The 20873-nt window shown below is 43.4% G+C and overlaps 1 protein-coding gene across 9 annotated transcripts in view; it reads right to left on the bottom strand.

Annotated features, from left to right (window-relative positions):
- Window positions 1-20873, bottom strand: part of ADGRV1 (adhesion G protein-coupled receptor V1) — a 329124-nt gene that overhangs the window by 94481 nt on the left and 213770 nt on the right. For all 9 annotated transcript variants that reach the window (XM_077347591.1, XM_077347582.1, XM_077347586.1 and 6 more), the window contains one exon: window positions 640-756. In XM_077347591.1, coding sequence (XP_077203706.1) covers window positions 640-756 — 117 coding nt within the window. The remainder of the gene's footprint in view (window positions 1-639; window positions 757-20873) is intronic.

Below are 20873 nucleotides of genomic sequence, written 5' to 3'. Positions count from 1 at the left end.
CAAAGCAATCTTGAGCATTTATAAAACCAATGTAAAGATCTTTGATTTGAACAGATAGTTGGTAGCAAGGATTAAGTTCATTGGCATCTATAAATCACACTTTTGAATAGAATATTTGTTCCCCTCCCAACCAGAAGATGCCATTCATCCACTTGTACAACCCACCCACATTACTAGCCTCCCAAAGTTGTTCCATGACTCACTTTGTGGACTCTTCAAACATCAATGTGACCCTGGTAGCTTCCAAGCATGGTCAGGTGCTAGTCATGTCAGTCACTATGGCTATTTGGCCAAAAAATTAGCTATTGCTGATCACATTATCCATTCTGAAGCTACCATTTACTGTGAGTTTTATATTCAGGATTAAGGAGTCCCCTGGTAAGTATTAACCAAGGTTAAAGTGGCAACAAACTTTTTATTATGAGTGGGATAATGCAGAAGAGGATCCCCCCCCCTTAGGGCAGAAGAGAATCCTTGACCATGAGACTAGATGCTTGATTGGTTAATCATTTGGCATGACATTTGCATCTGTCCAACATGAGGTAACTTTCCTAAATTGAAGGATTTTGAATAAGTGTGCAAAATGACCAGAAGTAAAAGCACTATTATTCCAAGCGGAGTAAAAGAGTAATTACTAACCTGAATAAGCATCCAGCTGAACTGGCAAAGATAGAGGTAGTGGGTGATTGCGCCCAAAGCTGAGCAGCTTTCCTCAGAGAGTTGCTGACTTGTATAAGCTGAGGCCAGAAAGGAGATCTAGAAGCAAAAATTATATTGGCACCAATTAACAATGATATCCACAAGACTGTCGACCTTTGGAGTTGCCCACTGAAATACAGGGTCACTGTTTTCTCTGATGTGGTTTTGTAATAGCTTATGGAATATTTATTTGATTAATATCCTCAGTATGATTTGATGCTATAAAATCTTTGTCCCAACCTGGATGGCCAAAACTAGCTTGATCTTGTCAGATCTCAGAAGCTAAGCAGGGCTAGTACTTGGATAGGAGACCACAAAGGAAGTATAGAATCCATACAGGAATAGAATGCATATATAGCGCTTATCTTGTCTAATACAATTCCATAGAGTAGAGTCTGTTTTAAAAAAGAATGGGGATGTGGGGTGTTGCACCTGGATAAACCGGGGGTGGGGGGGATACAGGGTTGTAGTTTTATATCTCTTTCTGAGCTCTCAAAGAACACTGCCATTTGATAATGAAGCAGAACTAACAGCATGGAAGGCAGATGCTAGCTCAGATGTGTGTTGTACAAAGCAATATGTCAGTCAACAAAATAAACTTCAAAAATAATAATTCAGCATTTTCTGTCTTTGGTAGGGGGCAAGGAAGAACTTCTGAAAACACAGCAAATGCAGCACCTACTGGCAGCATATAGCCAAAAGACCGCTTTGATGCTTAATTTCAGGGCAATTCTAGCTATTTTAGAACATGCAATCATGTCTGCCATAAAAAAGATATGAGCACTGATTGTTTCCCACCTAGGGCATTGAGCCCTGATTTGAAACAAGTGCAGCTAAGTTCACCAAGAAGTTCAAAGCTCAGCCAGCCCATTAATTTATGTAAGACACTCTCCATTCTCAAGCATTATACTTTCAAAGTGGCTTCCAAATGAAAATGGGGAATATATAATCAACAGAGCAGTTCAACCAGCCAGAAAACTGACGTCACAATCAGCAGGATCTAAGCCTTGTAATGTTACAAACAACCAGCATAAAACTAATGAGTGAGGAAGTAGAGAAGAATAGACCCCCGTCTCTAAGGACCTGGGGGGGGGGGGAATGAAAAGTTATCTAACCCCAAAAGTAAAGAAAATCCTTCAAAAACAAAAATCAACAGAAAATGGAGGAAAAACAGGAAATCCTGGCACCTGAAGCTTAATAAGTTTGGTGTGCCCATCCATCTAACTGCAACATGAAGGGCACAAAGATTTGAGCCACTGAAGCAGATTTTAATATGGGCAGAACATAAGGAGTGTTATCTGCAGCCCACTCTCAAGACATGATGGAAAACAGTTCTCACTTAAAATAGCCCTGTTCTAAAAGCAAATATTAAGCAATTGAAAATGAGACCTGTTGAATTGTTTGTTTGAATCCCTTCCTACAATATCAGGTAAATCCATAGAATCATAGAGCTGGAAGGGACCTCCAGGGTCATCTAGTCCAACCCACTGCACAATTCAGGAACTCACAACTACCTGCCTACCCATAGTGACCCCAATTTCATGCCCAAATAATTCCCCACTACCATCAAAAATCTCTATAATCCAGCCTGGCCTGGAGGAAATTCAACTACTATCCCACAATAGTGATCAACAATTCCCTGGGTATGCAAGGAAGGGCCACAAGAGACAAACACTGACATGTCCCTTCCTGCCCACCCACTCACAACCTGCCAAAGTTATAAAATCAGCATTTCTGTTGACTGTCTAGCCTGTATTTAGAAACTGCCAAAGAAGGAGAACCCACCACCTCCCAAGGAAGCCTGTTCCACTGAGGAACCACTCTAACCATCAAACACACAATTACTTGTATATATTAGACTGATAAATATATATCACTTAATACTTACAATACACAAATCCTGTTCTATAACCTCACCCTGTAGATTCAGTTTTATGCTCCCATTGCTGGCCGAGTGGCTGGCCAACCAGAACTAAGTATAATGGACTGTGTGTCACCCTTGATCTGGGGAGATGTGGTCAAGTCATGCTGAGCTATGGAGAAAAGAGGGTGGCCTTGGGTTTGCTATGATCTCTCAGCCTTCTGTATAGCCCAAGGTTCTTATAAGGCTATTGGAGTAGGGATGCTGTGAGCTTCACAGCAACCACATTCAAATGTTGAATTTACCACATTCAAATGTGACTATCAGATGAGAGGTGATCACTTGGTTTGTTCTGTTCATGCTGATCAGATGTGAACACCTGCTGAGCCAGTTTGCAACTGATCTTGCTAACATTGTGCAGGCGCAGAGGCACAGCTGACTCAAGCTGAACGGTGACCATTAGCAGCACTAAAGACGGCTTAGGCAAACACCAAAGGGTAGGTAGCACTTCATTGAAACACAGTATTTATTGATAACTGGTTTCTATGATTGGTGAATGATCTGATAGTCTATTTAAACAACTGACTGCTGAGTGGAGCAATTACAAGGAAGGGGGAGTAGTAGAACTCATTTGAGTATTGTGAAGCATGCACAAAAAGCCAATTGCATAGTTATTTACTTATTTCTTTGATTTACATACTGCTCCTCCCCGTAAAGTGGGCTCAGAGTGGTTTATAATCTGAAACAACTTGGTCTGATAAATGAAAAAAAGTATTTGCCAGGAAGGTCCTATGAACTCAAAGGCATAAGTGGCCCGGAATTTCAAGTGGAGTTAGCTTTACAGGAAAGTAGACAGTGAGACTTTAGGGGAAACTAAGTGATCCACTTTTATTAGGCAACGATTTGGCCTTGCAGACAACAACAGGGACTGCAGTTGCCAGCAGTAGGCCTCAGGCTTCAGAGGGGCAGACATCACCAGCCAAGCAGACAAGGGGAGTCTGGGGCCACGTGCATTCCTTTTGAAGGGATGCATGTGAGGGGAAAGAACTTTCCCTTCAGCCTAACTGCCTGGAGATGAGCTGTACTTCCAGGGGATTCTCAGACTTCAGGCTTGCTCCTGGGAAGGAAAGCTATGGCAAATCTAGACAGCATCCTAAAAAGCAGAGACATCACCCTGCCAACAAAAGTGTGTTTAGTCAAGGCTATGGTATTCCCAGTTGCAATATATGGCTGCGAAAGTTGGACCATAAGGAAGGCCAAGTGTCAAAGAATTGAGGCTTTTGAACTCTGGTGCTGGAGAAAACTCTTGCGAGCCCCTTGGCCATCTCATGAGAAGAAAGGACTCCCTGGAGAAGAGCCTAATGCTGGGAGCGATCGAGGGCAAAAGAAGAAGGGAACGACAGAGAATGAGGTGGCTGGATGGAGTCAGAGAAGCAGTAGGTGCAAACTTAAATGGGCTCCGGGGAATGGTAGAGGACAGGAAGACCTGGAGGATCATTGTCCATGGGGTTGCAATGGGTCGGACATGACTTCGCACCTAACAACAACAACAATGTGATTTGCATAATCATAAATTATTAGTTATAATTTAGATTAGATGATCCAACATGCTAAAGTATTACTGGAAAAAATATTACACATCAATAGCAAGGTTCGGGAGTAGTCCTGGTCCTATTAGGCAGGTTCAAAAATTGGTGCTAGTGATGTATTTTGCTCTGTGGGAGTTGTGCCAAGTGGTTCTTTTCTGTCGTGGGATTCAGTAGAGCAGGGGTAGTCAACCTGTGGTCCTCCAGATGTCAATGGACTACAATTCCCATGAGCCCCTGCCAGAAAATGGCATCTGGAGGACCATAGGTTGACTGTACTAGAGGATATGGAATAAAGTATCATTGGTATCTTACTGACATTCAAGTATGTTTCTTCCCTTGAAATCCTACGAGGCAGAGGAATCCCTGAATTGTTGAATGGGATACATAACAATCCTGATGACAGCCAACAAACTGAAATGCAATCCAGATAAGACAGTCTGTTTGTTTCTTTACAAGATCAATATTGCCTTCTCCTATATATAACTTCCTAAATAATTTTCAGCATGCTGAATCGAAATTATAGAAACCAACAAATGCAACAAACAACCAAAACCTCCATTAACACAGCAAAGCAGGAAAACATCACTTTAATGAAGTGGTTGAAAGTCCAGTGACAAGAAATGTTTTTTCTTGCCTCTGGGAAGATGACAGAGAAGATGCTAAAGGGGTATTCAATTAGGGAGATATTCCAAACTTAGAGTTATTAGCAGAAATGGTGTTTTTGTGGAAGCAAACTGAGCCTCCATAAAGATAGCACTTTCAAGAGGGACTCACAGGGGCATCAGATGCAAGAAAGAGTTCTTTAGGTTCTCTGAACCCAGGCCATTACAACCTTAGACTGAGGAGCTGATGCAACACCTACTAGGCTAAACAGCTTTATAGCCTCAAGGTTCTCCTTTGCTCTTCATTGCCTCAGGTGGCGGCTGTGGCCAAGAGTGTCTATTTTTATCTTTACCATCCAAAAGATTTTCTCCTCACCAACCATGACCTTGCCTCCATGATCAATGATATAAAGTAATCTGCATGGGGTTCATTTCAAAAAAATTCTATCTCATTAAACAAACAGGTAGTATCTACAATATTAAATGGTGCAAACCCGTGTAACTATACAACCCCAGTCCTAAAACATCTACACTGATCATTACTTTGTTTCTGCATTCTAGTCAAAGTGCTAATTTTTGGCTTAATATGAATTATCTAGGTCAAGAATGTCAAACATACAGCCCAAGGGCCAGAACCAGCCTGTGAGCAACTGGTGAAAGGGAGGGAAGACTTGGGTGGGTGGGGGAAGCAGGCAAGGGAGCACATATGGTGAAGTATGTCTGGTGGAAGCTGTCAAGAAATAGAGAGGAAATTGCCAGGAGGCAGGACTATGTAAAGTAAAATAGTGGTGGTGGGGGGATGGCAGCAAAAGTGGAGAAAGAGGAGGTGTGGTTTTCCCCTACCGCCTCCTCCAATTGTACGGGAGAGTGCAGGGCCAGCACATGGGCTTTGAATGTCCTACTCTGAGGAGAAGGATGTCCCAACTCAGAAGGGACTGGAGGAACCAAGGAGTGCTGCTGTCACCACTTAACATCTGAACACCTGCAGATCTGAGAGGCAAAGTGAATATCAGGGAGGGTAAGGGATGACAACTTCCCCTCTCCCCCTCACCAGTTCTTAGCCCATGATGGGAAGGGTTATGAGTGGACAGAAGACACCCCGGGGAGGTTTCAGAAACAGGCTCTCCCTAAGCACTGCTGTTTCTGTGGGAAATGTGGAAGGGAAGAGAACTGGGGGGATCTGAGAGAGCCAGGTTTACAACCCCCCTCCTTCTGAGTCAGGAACCCATTGTCTGGGTCACTCATAACCACTTCATAGGGTTATTGTTTTTGTTGGGGTTGGGCCTATGCAGGGGGAAGTCTGGTGTGCCTCCTCAAGATCCTCAGATGTAGGACAAGAAGAAGAGAGGACGCAAAGAAAGAAAGAAGCATTGTAGCTGTGTTCAGCTGCTAAGGCTGGGCATAAGCGGGAAGTGCTGAAAAACCACCTTATTTACTTGCAAGGAAGATTACTTGTTTTTGAAAAGTGCTATATATATACAGAAAGTAACTAATGTGTATGGAAATGTAAGAGACCCTTGTCTTTTAAAGTATTCCTTGGAAAAGTATTCCTTGCATATGATTAAATGCATTTATTAGGGGTTTTTTATATCCCAGTAGATCAATTGATTTCAATGCTAGGAATCAATTGCTTGTATGTGTATTTGACTAAAAACACTATCGTTAATTTGGTTTGTCTGTGTTCTTTATAAAATGTATATCTCTGGTATCTGGCATTACATTTTAAGGCACACATGGCCCAGCCCTCATCACAAATGAGTTTGATATCTCTGGTCTAAGTCATGCCCATCTGAAGGAATGTCTTCTCTCATATATCTGAGATAATCCACCCTGAAATGATCCTAGTAGGCTCTTCTGTAAACGTCTGAAATATGGCAGACATAAGGAGTGGCACCCAGATTAAATTTTTCGATTGTAAAATGGAACTTTTCTTCCTCTCTCCTACAACTGCTGCCCGCTTCTGTAGGATAAGGGACCCTGAGAAAAACATGAGGGGAACTACAGGCAAGTGGGAGGAGACTGGTGGAAATCGTCAGTTTAGTCTACCAAGATTTAGAATTTTCTTGCAGGTGGTGACCCAGTGATGCAACTCCCTATACATAGAAGTTCATTGTGCACTTTGCCTCATGACTTTCAGATGACAAATGCCTTTTTGGTGTAGTAGTCAGGAGTGTGGACTTCTAATCTGGCATGCCAGGTTCGATTCTGCACTCCCCCACATGCAACCAGCTGGGTTACCTTCAGCTCGCCATAGCACTGATAAAACTGTTCTGACCAAGCAGTGATATCAGGGCTCTCTCAGCTCACCCACCTCACAGGGTGTCTGTTGTGGGGAGAGGAAAGGGAAGGCGATTGTAAGCCACTTTGAGATTCCTTCGGGTAGGGAAAAGCGGCATATAAGAACCAACTCTTCTTCTTCTTCTTTACTATTTCAGAGCTTTTACCCAAGCAAAATTTTCCACGAGCAATTTACCTTTTACTTATTATTTACTTTTATACCATAGTGAATTGTTGATGAACCTTATAGCGTTGCCTTGTATTGTCAGACCAATGGTCCATGCAACACAGTGTGTTGTCTGCTTTCACTCAGGATTGAGGTCCCCTAACTAGAAAGTCTTCTTTTGTTATTGTTATTGTTATTTTTTTTTACTGTACACTGCTAAAACAACTTTTATATGGAATGGTACAAAAACATAATAAATCAGAAGCCAACACCGGTCAGTTGGATGTTCTTAGGCACACGATAAAATATACAGACCTTTCTTCAGTTTCCTCCCACTGTGATTATTTAGAGTTAAAATAAATTCTTACTAGGCAGAGGAAAATAGCAGCATGTGTCTACTGTGAATAATGTTGGTTTTGGAACGCTTCTCCTCGAGATCACATTGTTTCCAATTGAGCTTCATGAACTTGCATTAAAGAAAATGTCTCTTTTAATGCTTCTGTTTCAGTTAAGTGCAAATATAGCTGCAAGGTCATTAATGGGTTTTATTAACTTCAGTAATAGAAAATATAGTCTTTCAAAACAGTTGGTATTAATCTTTTGCTATTTCTTGAAGAAAGGCTTAAAACAAACCACTGAGATCATTCAAGAACCCTGATGAAGTATCTTTTGTTATACCACAGCAAGACATCTGGTCTGCACACAAAACAACTAAAAGGAAAGAACAAAAGGCAGATTAATTTATTTTCTTTCTTGGTTTTATAAAAAACTGGGTTCCAACTCCGGCACATAGGTACTTTATATTGTGCTTTTATGTTTTTCCATTGTGGTGGCAGGTCCTTCCCCCCACCAGCCTCCATCCAAGGTCAGAGACACCACTGGAGAACTCCTCTATGAAACATGCTGAAGTGTCATCACAAAGAAATGGCACCCTTATCTTGTGTGTTAGCAGAACTTTGCACTTACACTGAGGAGGGTCTGGATACCAATCAGGCATTTCTATAACAAGCATGTTTGCTGCTTGTACACCAGTGCTGACAATGCTAAACACAGTAAACTGTGATTGGGAGATGCACTACTCACAACTGTCAGGGAGATATGAGCAACAGACTCCAAGGTGGCATGAGCCTATCACAATGGTGGTATGTTTGGGGCATTTGCAAGCATGCGTCTACACTTTAACTGCAAATACCATATATCGGAAAAGTGCAGTTACCATGCAAAGTGTGAAAAGGCTTTTAAAGAAGGTCCAAAAATAGCTGAGGCTGTAGACGTGAATTCTTGGATCATAAAGAGGAAGAGACTGAGAATATGTTTTTGTCAGGTTCTCCAAAGCCTTCAAATCACTGTTTCTCCTAAGCAGTGCTAAATGTGGAAGCTTGTAATATGGATACTTTATTTCTTTAGAATTAAAATTACTCAAAACACTACCAAGCAATAGTCTCTCTGAATCATACTTTTTTCTAGCTGTAAAGGTAAAGGTAAAGGTATCCCCTGTGCAAGCACCGAGTCATGTCTGACCCTTGGGATGACGCCCTCTAGCGTTTTCATGGCAGACTCAATACGGGGTGGTTTGCCAGTGCCTTCCCCAGTCATGACCGTTTACCCCCCAGCAGCAAGCTGGGTACTCATTTTACCGACCTCGGAAGGATGGAAGGCTGAGTCAACCTTGAGCCGGCTGCTGGGATCGAACTCCCAACCTCACGGGCAAAGCTTTCAGGCGGCTGCCTTACCACTCTGCGCCACAAGAGGCTCTTTCTAGCTGTGTAAGGAGTTAATGAAGGTTTTTTTTTGTTCCTATACAAAAATCTAGGCCAAAAGTATGCATATCATAGCACTGAGACATGTGGCAGAATAATGTTCATTATTCTGAAAATCTGGGCTGTTCTCTTGTGGCCACTTTGAACTCATGATAGCCATGGCAAATACATAGACAGAAACAAAGTGGAACAGTACAAACATTGATGTTATAGCCTTCTTTCTTTTGATGGAGTGGCATTGGGGTGGGAAGCCAGAGGATATTTTTTAACTGACCTAAAAACTTGCAATGGGATGAAATTCTTTAGTCAATAAAATTATATAGCAACGGACACAATGATCAAGCCCAGTGTTGACATGACTCTTGATAAATCAAGTGATTTGATCAAAACGCTTCAAAGTGCTTTCAGTCACAAGAAGACACCTGAAAGCAAGTTCTGCTTAAATAATGGAAGCTCCCTTTCAAGTAAAACCTCACTGTCAACAGGAAGTACCAGTCTGCCTCTTTTGTACAGATTAGCTACAGTATCTCAGCCTGTCTGATCTACTTTAGTGGATTTTCTGTGTCGCTGAACATATGCTTAGGATAGGGGCACAATGACAACTGTGCCAGCATTAACCTCATAAGCCAAGACTTCAGTATTGTAGAAGAGCATGTCAGATGCAGTTCAAAATCTGAATCTGACCTCCTCCACTTTTAATCACTTTTTTTTAACTCACAGCTTTTATTCACAGTAAAACCATAATCAGTGCCAGTAAAATTAGGGACTCTTTTCCCTGGCAGGGTCTCCTTTGCATTCCAGAATACAGATTTCCCGTAAACTAATTCAAGAATAAGCTAGCGAAGCTATGAATTAGATAACACTTCATGTTTCCTACCTACTTAAAAAAGCAGTTGTTTACACAGTACATTTGCAGGGTGTGTCTCACCTTGTTCTCCTTTGGCAATGAATATGTTTTTACAATCAGGTGTGAAGAGGGTTGAGGGCATTGTTTACTTACACATGCATTCCAGCAACCCTGCTGTAAACAACAATTAAGGCAAATAACCTGAAGCAAAGTAGAAATCTGCTTTTCTCAGTAAAAAATGCTGACAAACATTAACTCCTTAGTTAAGCATTTCTATGCAGTATGTACTTCCTTACCTGAAGGTATCTGATTCAAAGTGCATTATTTCAGTACAGTTACAAATCCTTATTGCTAAGGACATTGCACCTAACCATTTTAAACACACACACACACACAAACAAACACACACACACAGAGGTGCTTGCACAAAATACATCTCATCAACCCATTCAGAGCTTACCATCTCTGTATGGAGGCCTACCTATCTGCTTCTTGCCTGGTACTGAATAAGCACTTGGCGGGATACCAGGCACGGGTAGGCAGCATTTCATATGGGTGGTCACAAGTTGCACCTGCCAGCATAGAAAAACTTTCTTATCCCCCTCTGAGGTACCAAGCCATCTTGTAAACGGGCTAAGTGACTAGCTGAGCGATCCTAAACAGTTACACCCTTTAGAGTCCACCAAAGTCAATGGCCTTAAAGGGCACAACTCCGCTTAGACTGCACTCTGGGGCCTATCATGTCTGGCCGAGTGGGGTCAGGAGCTTCCTTTCCCAGTCACTTGAGTGCTGGTGAATCTGATTTCTATCACCCACCAATTTAGTTATCCTACCTGATCACAAAGATCTACGGAAGTTACAGACTAAAAGGTTATACCATAAAGGGAGGAAATTTTTAAAACTGCCTATACTGTACGTGTGTGTACAAAAGGGAACAGAATCGTTTCTTTTGTCCCACTCCCAGTGCCTGTCGTATCTGCTGGTTTGCTACAAGAGATATGTATGTAGAATCTTTCACATTATCTGGAAAGTTGCAGTGTTCTCAGTAATGTAGAGTATACATAACTCCTGCACAGGCCTATGACACATTCAATACAAGAATGAGTTATCATGAAAAATTAAGACCCCAATTAACTTAACATTGTGGGTTTTCAGAAGCTCTCAGAGGACCCTCTTAAAAGGGAAAGCTCTAAAGCAGTGGTCCCCAACCTGCGGGCCGCGGGCCGGTGCCAGGCCGCGAAGGCCATGGCGCCGGGCCGCGGCTCCCTCTCCCCCCCCCCCCGCAGTAAAAAACTTCCCAGGCCGCAAGCTTGCGGCCCAGGAAGCTTCTTACTGCGGGAGGGCGGGGAGAGAGAATCAGGGCCGGGCCGCGCGCGGGCGCGGCCCGATGCGCGGGCGCGGCCCGATGCGTGGGCGTGGTGCGCGCGGGCGCGGCCCGATGCCCTGCTGGTCCCCAGCCTCAGAAAGGTTGGGGACCACTGCTTTAAAGCAGCGGTCCACAACCTTTTTCAGGTTGTGGACCGCTGCCAAGGGGTGGGGGGAGAGGGCGATCCGGAGGCCGTGCATGCGCGGCAGCCCTGCACAAATGCGCATGCGCGGACCTGCTGCGCATGTGCGTTTGCACCCGGCGGGGCCGCAAACGTGCATGCACAGCAGTTTCATGCATGCGTGTTTGCACTCCCGGCAATTTGCTCATGGCCTGGTGAGCTTCTTGCTGCGGGGGAGGGGCGAGGAAAGGGAGCCGCGGCTCAGTGCCGAAGCTCTCGCGGCCCAGTGCCATGCTGCCGACCGGGGGTTGGGGACCACTGCTCTAAAGGACTCCAGAGTCAAGCTGAGTTTGTCTTTTCCCTAGAGGGTACTGCAGAAAGCACCGCAATGAAAAGGTCCTGATTTGTCTATTTGTTAGGTGGGCTCCATAGCATTATGCCACACTGAAGTCCCTCGAGCCCCCAAGTCCAACCCACTCCTGGCTCTATCTCCAAAGCCTCCAAGTTCTTCCCAACCTAGAGCTGGCAGCTATAACTTTTTTCAGGAGTAGCTGAAGATAGAACACTCTGCAGTAATAGGTCTTAGAGAAGATAAAGCCATGGGTGGTAATTGCCAGACTCCTACGCCAGACTCCTGCAGGATTAAGTTCTGGGGGTCTCTATGGGTTCCTTCCATGTAATAACTATAGAATGATTCACAAGACTTTTATCCCATTGTCAGATGACTTCTTGACATTTACTTTGTGGTAGACGTTCACAAAGATCTTTTTGTGGCTCTTCCTTGAGAATCAGACAACACTGTCTGATACTGTGTGCTGTTTGAACATGCCATTATAACCAGTGGTTGGAAACAATCAAAATGCTGCTCAGCAAGACGCAAAACTTTAAAAACCAGGTTTACTAAGAAATTAACATTTCTATGGACTTTATCTGCAAGGCACCAAGCCCTTACCTCAAAGTAACCACAAAGACCTTAAACAGACTTCTCTGGAGTAAGTGGGTTATAACCAAATTCAAAGTGCATTTACTTGTAAATGCATTCACTTAAAATCAGTAAAATATTAGTAATTTCTATGAGGTATACATTTGATTTTTTTGTCTCCTCAATTACATACAAAACGTAGGTTAATAGTTGATATGATTCTAGCATAGTCTCTTAACTACATTAGCTAACCCACAAGACTTTACCATACATTGCGAAGAAGCCTAAACAAACTGAAAATCCTTCCTAATACATGTTCGATAATGCACTTTCAATGTGCTTTTGCAACTGGATTTTCTTCTTCTAAAATGCATTGAAAGGACATCATCCAACAGGTGCAGAATGGGCCAGTACACCATACTGTATATGATTTTATCAGCAGACCAGTATAGTTTATCATTCAATCAATCAATCGATCAAATTATTGCCTGCCACACCCAGACTGGCTGGTTCATGGCGGATTACAGATTAAAACCCCACAATAAAATCATAAAAAATCCAACCATTACAGAATCATCGGTGGTGAGAACTACTCTAAAACCCCTGCCCCTCTCCCATTACCCCATAGCTCAATGAACCCCTCTCCATTCTGTGCCTCAGGGAGAGATATGTGATGAGGAGTCAGCCTGATGTTCCTGCTGTAGTGAGGGGCCCATAGATCTTGGTTGCCCTGGCCTCAATTGAATACCTGGTGGAAGATCTCCATCTTGCAGGTCCTGCGGAACTGAGGAAGTTCATGCAGAGACCTCAGCTCTTCCTGGAGCTCATTGGACCTGGCCCTGATTGAGGCCAGGTACACTTCCTGTGGGCCGGGAACCACCCAAAAATGTGCACATGCAGAGTGAAGACCCTGCGGAGGGGGGAAGGCATAAGACAACAGTCTCTCAGTTAAGTGAGACTGTGGATGGCCTTGAAGGTCAATACCAGAACCTTAAACCTGATCTGGGACGCAACAAGTAATCAGTGCAGCTGCCTCAACACAAGCTGGATATGAGCCCTCCAAGATGTTTCTGTGAGGACTAGCAGGTGCATTCTGTACCAGCTGCAATTTCCAGGTCAAGGATAAGGGAAGGCCCATTTAGAGTGAGTTACAGAAATCAAGCCTAGAGGTAACGGTTGCAGAGATCACTGTGAGTAGGTGGTCTGAGGACAGATAGGGTGCAAGTAGCTTCACCTGGTGTAGGTGGGAAAACTTCTTTCTTGCAATGGGCATGCACGCTATACCAGTGTGTGTTCAAGCATATTTGATCACAGAGTCTGCTTAAATGAGGAACAGAATCTAGAGGCACTTTCAGTACTTCATATTCATATTTTGCCATTTGTCTTTCTCATTCAGCCTGATTAATTGTGCAGTTTGAAACTAAATGCTTTATTGGAAATGTCCTGCTGACTTCAATCAGACTAGAAAGTATGTAATTATTGTGGCCTTTAGTTATTAGACTGGACATTTTATAAAGCAGGAATGGGAATTGAAACGCAATAAGCACTTTTATCGTGGTTGGTGGTGATGATGGCGAAGTCGCTTATAAAAAGACTGGCTGAACAATCCTAATGCCAGGGAACATAGGGCAGGTACCAAGATAAGCTACACACATTTAGTAGGGAAAGGCAGATAAACAGCTGGATTAGGGAAGGAATGACCAAAGAAGGCAATGAACAGGGGAAGAAGGCAGCAAGCCCAGAGAAAGAACCATGGGAACTATGGAAATGAATGGCAGAACAGAAGGAAGGGTTCAAAGGAAAGAAGGAAGGGGAAGAGAAACAGGCTACACTAGAAGCTAAAGTCTGGGAGAAGAAGGCATAATGAACCATAAGAAAAGCACACAATTTTAGTTATGGAGGTAAAGAATCATTATCTAAAAAAAAAACTTGGCCATAGGCCACTAGAGCCTGTTAAGTGTTAAACTTAATACTTAACAGTATTAAGCTGCAGGACCAAACAAAGCTAAACAAAAAAAAGTCTTATTTTATATTTGTGGCTTCTGTCAGAGTTACTAACTGCTCAGCTGAAGAGTCAACATAACTGGCTCAGATCTAACTGGCAAAACTGCTACTGAAACGTCCAGCACTATTCAGGCCAGTCCAGAAGAACAAATCCAGGGAGAGAGAGTACAGCATGGCAATCTCTTCAGGGGTGGTGTAAAGAACTCCAAGATGATTAATATGAAACAAGGTCCACTTTTCATGACAACTCTTCTACTTGGGTTAAAGGCACTGTATTTGAACTTTTAAGATGTATGCCCGTATGGACATTATCTGAATACTGCATCTCAGTTTCAGCATATCTCGTTAGAAGAAATGGGTCAAGCTTGCAATTCTACTGTCAGAAGCAGGATTTTTAAGGTTTTTGTTTTGCATTTTTTGCTATTTGGTAATTCCGCAAAAGAAACCTAACGCCCATATTTAAAATCAGTGAACGCAAATTTAATGTCATGACTAGGGATGGACACAAACTGGAAAATTCCAGTTTGCTTTGAGGTTCGAGGTGTTCCTGAACCAACTCCCCCAACCCAAATGGCCCAGAAGCCCCAAAGTGAACCAGTCAGGTGCAGCCAGTCCATTTTGCTTTCCCCTGCTTATTAGCATGGAGCATTGAAATGGCTGGTAGTCATTTATGGGGACTGTAAAAAAATATTAACAGTTAGTGCTATTGTGTGTCTTCCTCAGGAGAAAATCTGAATTTAAAAGGGACGACTTTGAATTTCCAGTTAGTGGTTGCTTTAACTGAAGTTAGTTCTTGAGGCATCACACAAATTTCTACCTGGAAACTGGATACAAGGTTAGCAGAATGGCTGCTTCATAGCAGTGTGGACATGGGGAAACTGTGAAAGTGTCATGAAGCAAGAGTGCAAACTGGTGCAAACTAGTTCATTTAATTAAAAAGGGACAACAGAGGCCAATCTCTCCTGATTATGGTGCACAGCAGGAAGAAGTGGAGTCGTGATTTAGTCCTGGATATCCTTCCAGTTGCACTTCCTCATGGAGCCCTAGATGCTAATTTCAGAAGCTGCTTTACAGCTGCATGGGGAGTGGCATAGTACAAAGGGGAATCTCCAAAGCTTTAATACATGCACAGAAAGTCTTACACTGTCATTCTGGATTTCAACATATGAGCACATAGAATAATGACTACAGGAAGTAAGCTGGACTATCAACATACATACAAAAGCATGAACATATTTTTGTTCACACACACATGTGTACAACTAGACATACACACATGGGAAGGTTCTATTAAAATGAGACCACAATACCACCAGAGAGATAGATATGTCACTATGCAGAGCACATTTGAAAATAAAATCCAGTTTTACTATTCTGAGTTCATCTCATTTATATTTCTTATCCTCTAAGCCAGGGGTAGTCAAACTGCGGCCTTCCAGAATGCTGGCAGCGGCTCATGGGAATTGTAGTCCATAGACATCCGGAGGGCTGCAGTTTGACTACCCCTGCTCTAAGCCACCACTACCATATTGGCTGCAACTGGTTAACATGGCTGCATCCCTGGAAATAGAAAGCCTTGATTGGCTGAAAAATGTTAGATTCATGTACATTTGTAATATATGATGGTGTACTGCCGCTATATGTTGCTTTTACTTTATGCGAACTGTAGACAAATACAGAGCCTCTTGTGGCGCAGAGTGGTAAGGCAGCCATCTGAAAGCTTTGCCCATGAGGCTGGGAGTTCGATCCCAGCAGCCGGCTCAAGGTTGACTCAGCCTTCCATCCTTCCGAGGTCGGTAAAATGAGTACCCAGCTTGCTGGGGGGTAAACGGTAATGACTGGGGAAGGCACTGGCAAACCACCCCATATTGAGTCTGCCATGAAAACGCTGGAGGGCGTCACCCCAAGGGTCAGACATGACTCGGTGCTTGCACAGGGGATACCTTTACCTTTACCTTTAGACAAGTACAGAAACTGTCATACAGTCCTGAAGTGTCTCCCAGACACCTGCCTCACAACAAACAATAAGCAAAGCCCAGCAAGGTATAAATGAAGGCACATAGTGCTGTATGGCTTCTCATTTTGAACTACAGTAGGACTGTTGTGAAGCAGTCAGAGACAGGGGCACATGGCGAAGGCTTTCCTATAGAATCACCAAGGGTCAGACACGACTGAACGGATGACATCATCATCATCAGGACTGTTGCTCTGACAAGACAGAGGTGCATGGGTAAAACATAAATGAGAGATACAGTACTCAGCAAGAGACCATGTTCAAAGCTGATGACCTGTTGGAAATCAGAAGATAAGACTGGCCTGTCTTATCTGATAGGCATTTTGTGTATCAGTTTCATGTAAGGTTTATTGCCTGGGTTTGAAAAGAACTGGATGAGGTGATAGAAGTTCACACTTCTGCCACTGATTCAAAATCATCACATTTTATAAATGGGTTGGAACCGTCCAGCTTTTCCACTCAGCCTTGCCCAGCCTCCCCCTCACCCACTCACGACACCCACGATCCCACACAGGGAAGGGCTCAGTGGGAGAACATCTCCTTCACATACAGAAGCTTCCAGGTTCAATCCCTAGCTCTTCAGGTAAAGGATCTTGCAGCAGGTGCCCTGAGAGAGATCTGCCCGAGGCACTGGAGAGCTGCTGTCAGTCTAAGTAGAAAATACTGACTTTGATGGGCCAAGAGTCTGATTAAGGCAGCTTCATGTGTGTTCATCCTGCAATCCTTGGCCTGCAATCCTTTTTCACACCCTCCCTTTTTCACAGATGGTAAAGCTGGTTGGAGCCAACCTCATATCTCATTTAGCCCTTAGTTTAATAAAAGAGGTGGTAACATTATGTATTCCGAGGAGGCAAGTGCAGCATTTGTTGCCATCCGTCCTGTATTCCTATATCTTTGTTTCTTGTGCCCTAACAATCACAGCAACAAAAAAGAGATCAAGCAAACAACCATTGGACAATACTTCAGAAAATGCATTCCGTGCCATCTCTGTTGGTGCCCAATCAGAATATAACTCTGCTGCCGCCCAATCAGAATTTAACTCTGAGGGCTGGAGAACAACCCTGTCAGTAATATAAATACTCAGTCTCCCTCTCACCCATCATTCTCCCACTCTTGAATCTAAATATGGGAGTCAGGTGCCAGAACAACACCCATTTCTGAAGATCCCCCCAATGGGATCCAAAGTAGCTTACATCTCCTCCATTTTATCCTCATAACAATTACCTTGTGAGGTAGGTTAGGCTGAGAGTATGTGGCTGGCCCAAGGTCACTCAGCAAGCTTCCATGGCAGAGTAGGAATTCAGCCTAAGACTCCCAGATCCTCATATGACTCTTTACCTACTATATCACACTGGCTAATATGATTATAGTAACCATATAGAAAATTATTGGTTCAGGTACTGAATACATGAATGCACACAACTAATACAGAACAGGCATGTTTTAATCTTTAAAGTAATATGTTTTCTGTGTTTGTTATTTCTCAGTCATTAGGGAATGAAGTACCAGTATAGCGTAGTAGTCAGAGCGTTCAACCTAGGATCTGGGAGACCCAGTTTCAAATCTGTACTCTGCCATGGAAGCTTTCTTGGTGACTTTGGCCCTGTCACTCACTCTCAGCCTAACCCTATAGGTTAACCCTGATCCTATAGGTTAGTCTGAGAGTGAGGGACAGAAGGTTGATCCGAGGATCAAAGAGAGGAATGGAGAAGGTTGCAAGTCACTTTGGGAAGAAAGGCGGAATATAAATTAAATAAATAACAAGGTGATAGGTCAATATATTACAAAAATGCAGATCTAACTAGTGTTTGAATAACTTCCACCTCTGTTCTGAGTTTCTTATGCTGTTCGTAAGAAAGAGTCAATAAATGTTTGTACGCAAGCAAATGCAGAACAGTTCCTTACGCTAAAAAGACTAAGTGCATAGAATCACAGACCTTTAAAGTTATTCCAGCGTCATCACAGAGCTAAAAATATACGCCATGCCAGAAACCAACAGAATTGTAAATGTTCAAGCTATGAATTGCTTACAGGTACCTCCAGTCTTCCACAGAAAATGACACCCAGAACACAATGCAAGCAGGAAATCTATTCTAGAGTGACTTTAATAGGGAAATGTTCAGAAGCTCCCTGCTTCGGGACCCAGATGCCTTTTCTCTCCCTGCTAGTGCTTTCCCTTCCCCCATCCCAGCGGCACTCTCTCCTTCACTACTAAATGGGGCCAGCTCAAACTGGCTAGTTCCAGCCTCAGCAGCATCTTCTCCTTCCTAGCTTTTGTTCTTCCTTTTTTTAGAATGCAGCACTACTACCGGCTTCCAAGCTGTTCAACGTAGGGCATTTTCTAACTGGCAAATACCGAAAAGTGTCACTAAAGAACAGGAGACAGTGATAGAAGACGAGAGTAAAAATGCCTCTTTTTCGGGCAGAAGTATCCTTTTGACTGCAGCATGAGCTGTGTTTGTAAAAGTATGCAAGCATCAGCTGTGAAACAGATTCAGCCCATCAGCCATGTTCTTAATTCGTAGTTACTAAGTTGCTATTGTTGTGATTATTGTGTGATCCACTTAAGTCTCATTTGAACAAAAGAAAAGCTCATTTCCAGTAATGAAAGCTGCCTAAGAGCTCAGTGCAGAAGAAGTCAGGCATATTTTGAAATGTATTTTGTAGGAGAATGCTTATATGGGAATAATTCCTGAAGTTGATTAAGGCCAGTTCTTCCATGAATTACACGGAATTTATGGGGTCTGAAGAATAACACTGCTGTGACTTCAGGAAAATAACTTGTCAGATGCAGCATCCTGTGACGCAAATGAACAGTGACATTTATTTATCTCGCCATCTATCAATGGGACAGGGACAGGCAAATGAGAAAGGGCGGAATAAAAATCGAAACATAAAGCTATTTTGCCAGTGGCATGCCACGTGGTGCTCAAAGCTTCAACCTTTGGGATGCACACAGAAGCAGCACACAATCCAACTACTCAGCCCCAGAATCCTTTGCATCACTGAGAGGCATCTTGGAGGCACACCTCTCAGGTCATGTTATGATATAGTTTGCCTCTTCAAGCAACCGCTGGGTTACTTGTACAGCCAGGATGGCCTGGTGGCACGACCAATGTAAACACAGTAGTATATTTTGCTGAGGTCTTGGCCCAAAGAAATCCAGGGCTGCTTTGATGTTCAGAGGGTGTTTGCACAGTGTTAATCCCCTCTTGTCCTTTAATGTTTTCAACACTGGACAAGTTTGTGTTATTCACAGGTAGGAGGCAGTTCCACACACACAAAACAAAACGATACCTTGCGTGCTGTGCACTTCTTATTGTCTGAAACCAGCACAAACCCCACAATCCATACATGCTACTCACAGCCCTGTTGTACAAACTATAGCTCTACAGATAGGGAGGGAGAACATGCCAGGCACAGCTGGTTCAAAACAGCTCCTTAGGAGGGAGGGATGCTGAACAGTATTTGAATTCCTTCCCGGAGGTGATTGCAGTTTCGCTGCAGTTCTGCTCTCTGAAACTCTGGGAGCTATAAGGCCCCAGGAGTTAAATAGTTCTGCTGGGTTTGGAAAAAGCAAGCAAATCTAATCTATCTATTATATACATAAAAACAGTTCTAGTAATTAAAGCCAACAAAAACTTATTACAAATGCAAGAGTGAATTGTACAACAGTGGAGTTTTAACAGGGTAAGGTAAGTTCCACCAAACTCTGATATCCCTACAGGCAAGAGAACGAAAGACTGGATTGCAAGCAGCAGGCTGTGAATCCTTTTAAAAACAACCACCCTCTTTCTCGTTTATTCATGGATCCTAAGAACCTATTACTTTAGTTCAACTCAGTGGATCCTTATAAAACAAAGAACAGGCTTTTATGACATTTTTGGAAAGCATTAAAATTATTAAAATGAAAACAAAAATCATAATTCAATTTGAAACAAAAGCGCGGCCGCGAGTAACTGCGGCTGCCAAGTGATGACGCGGGGGGCTGGCAGGCAAGGCACAACGACGCTAACAGTTGGGAGCTCCAGTTTGCATACCGGAGCCCTGAATGGGGGTCTTTTTAAGAGACCGGCTGGCGTGAGCGAGGCCTACCCGGCTGGGTAGGTCAGGGGCTCTGAGCCAGGTAGCTGGGAGACCGAACAAGGTGGGCACCCATTGGTTACCTGCCACGCTGCTTCCTGGGGTATGGACCTTGAGGGCAAGGACCTGTCCTCCCGGCTGGGAGGAAGCAGGCTCCAGGAAGCCCTCGGGGCCAAAAAGGAGCAGTCGGACATGCCAGGCCAACCCTCCGGCTGGAGGTTGTTAAATAAAAGCTGTGGCCTTGTTAACGCAAAACGGAGTCGTGTCTTGATTGCCAATATGCCCCACCTGCGAATCAATGTGTTCAAAGAATTGGTTAGAATTAAGCAATGGAAAAATCAATCAAAGGGCACCTCAATAGCCCAACCGTTTTGTGCAGAATGTAACAGATGAAACCTCCCCCTCATAGATACAGTTGCCAGAGTTTCTATGATTGCATACTAGCTGGGAAAGGGGAAGGCCAAATATCTCAGCGAAAAACACCACTGCAGCCAAAGACAGATTGGTTCATATGGTATATTTTTCATATGGTATATTGGTTCATATCGGTTCATATGATATA

The sequence above is a fragment of the Paroedura picta genome, chromosome 7 (assembly GCF_049243985.1).
Source record: "Paroedura picta isolate Pp20150507F chromosome 7, Ppicta_v3.0, whole genome shotgun sequence".
In the NCBI taxonomy this organism is placed as follows: domain Eukaryota; kingdom Metazoa; phylum Chordata; class Lepidosauria; order Squamata; family Gekkonidae; genus Paroedura; species Paroedura picta.
The sequence above is the reverse complement of the archived record's forward strand: the minus strand, read 5'-3'. Positions and strand labels throughout refer to the sequence as shown.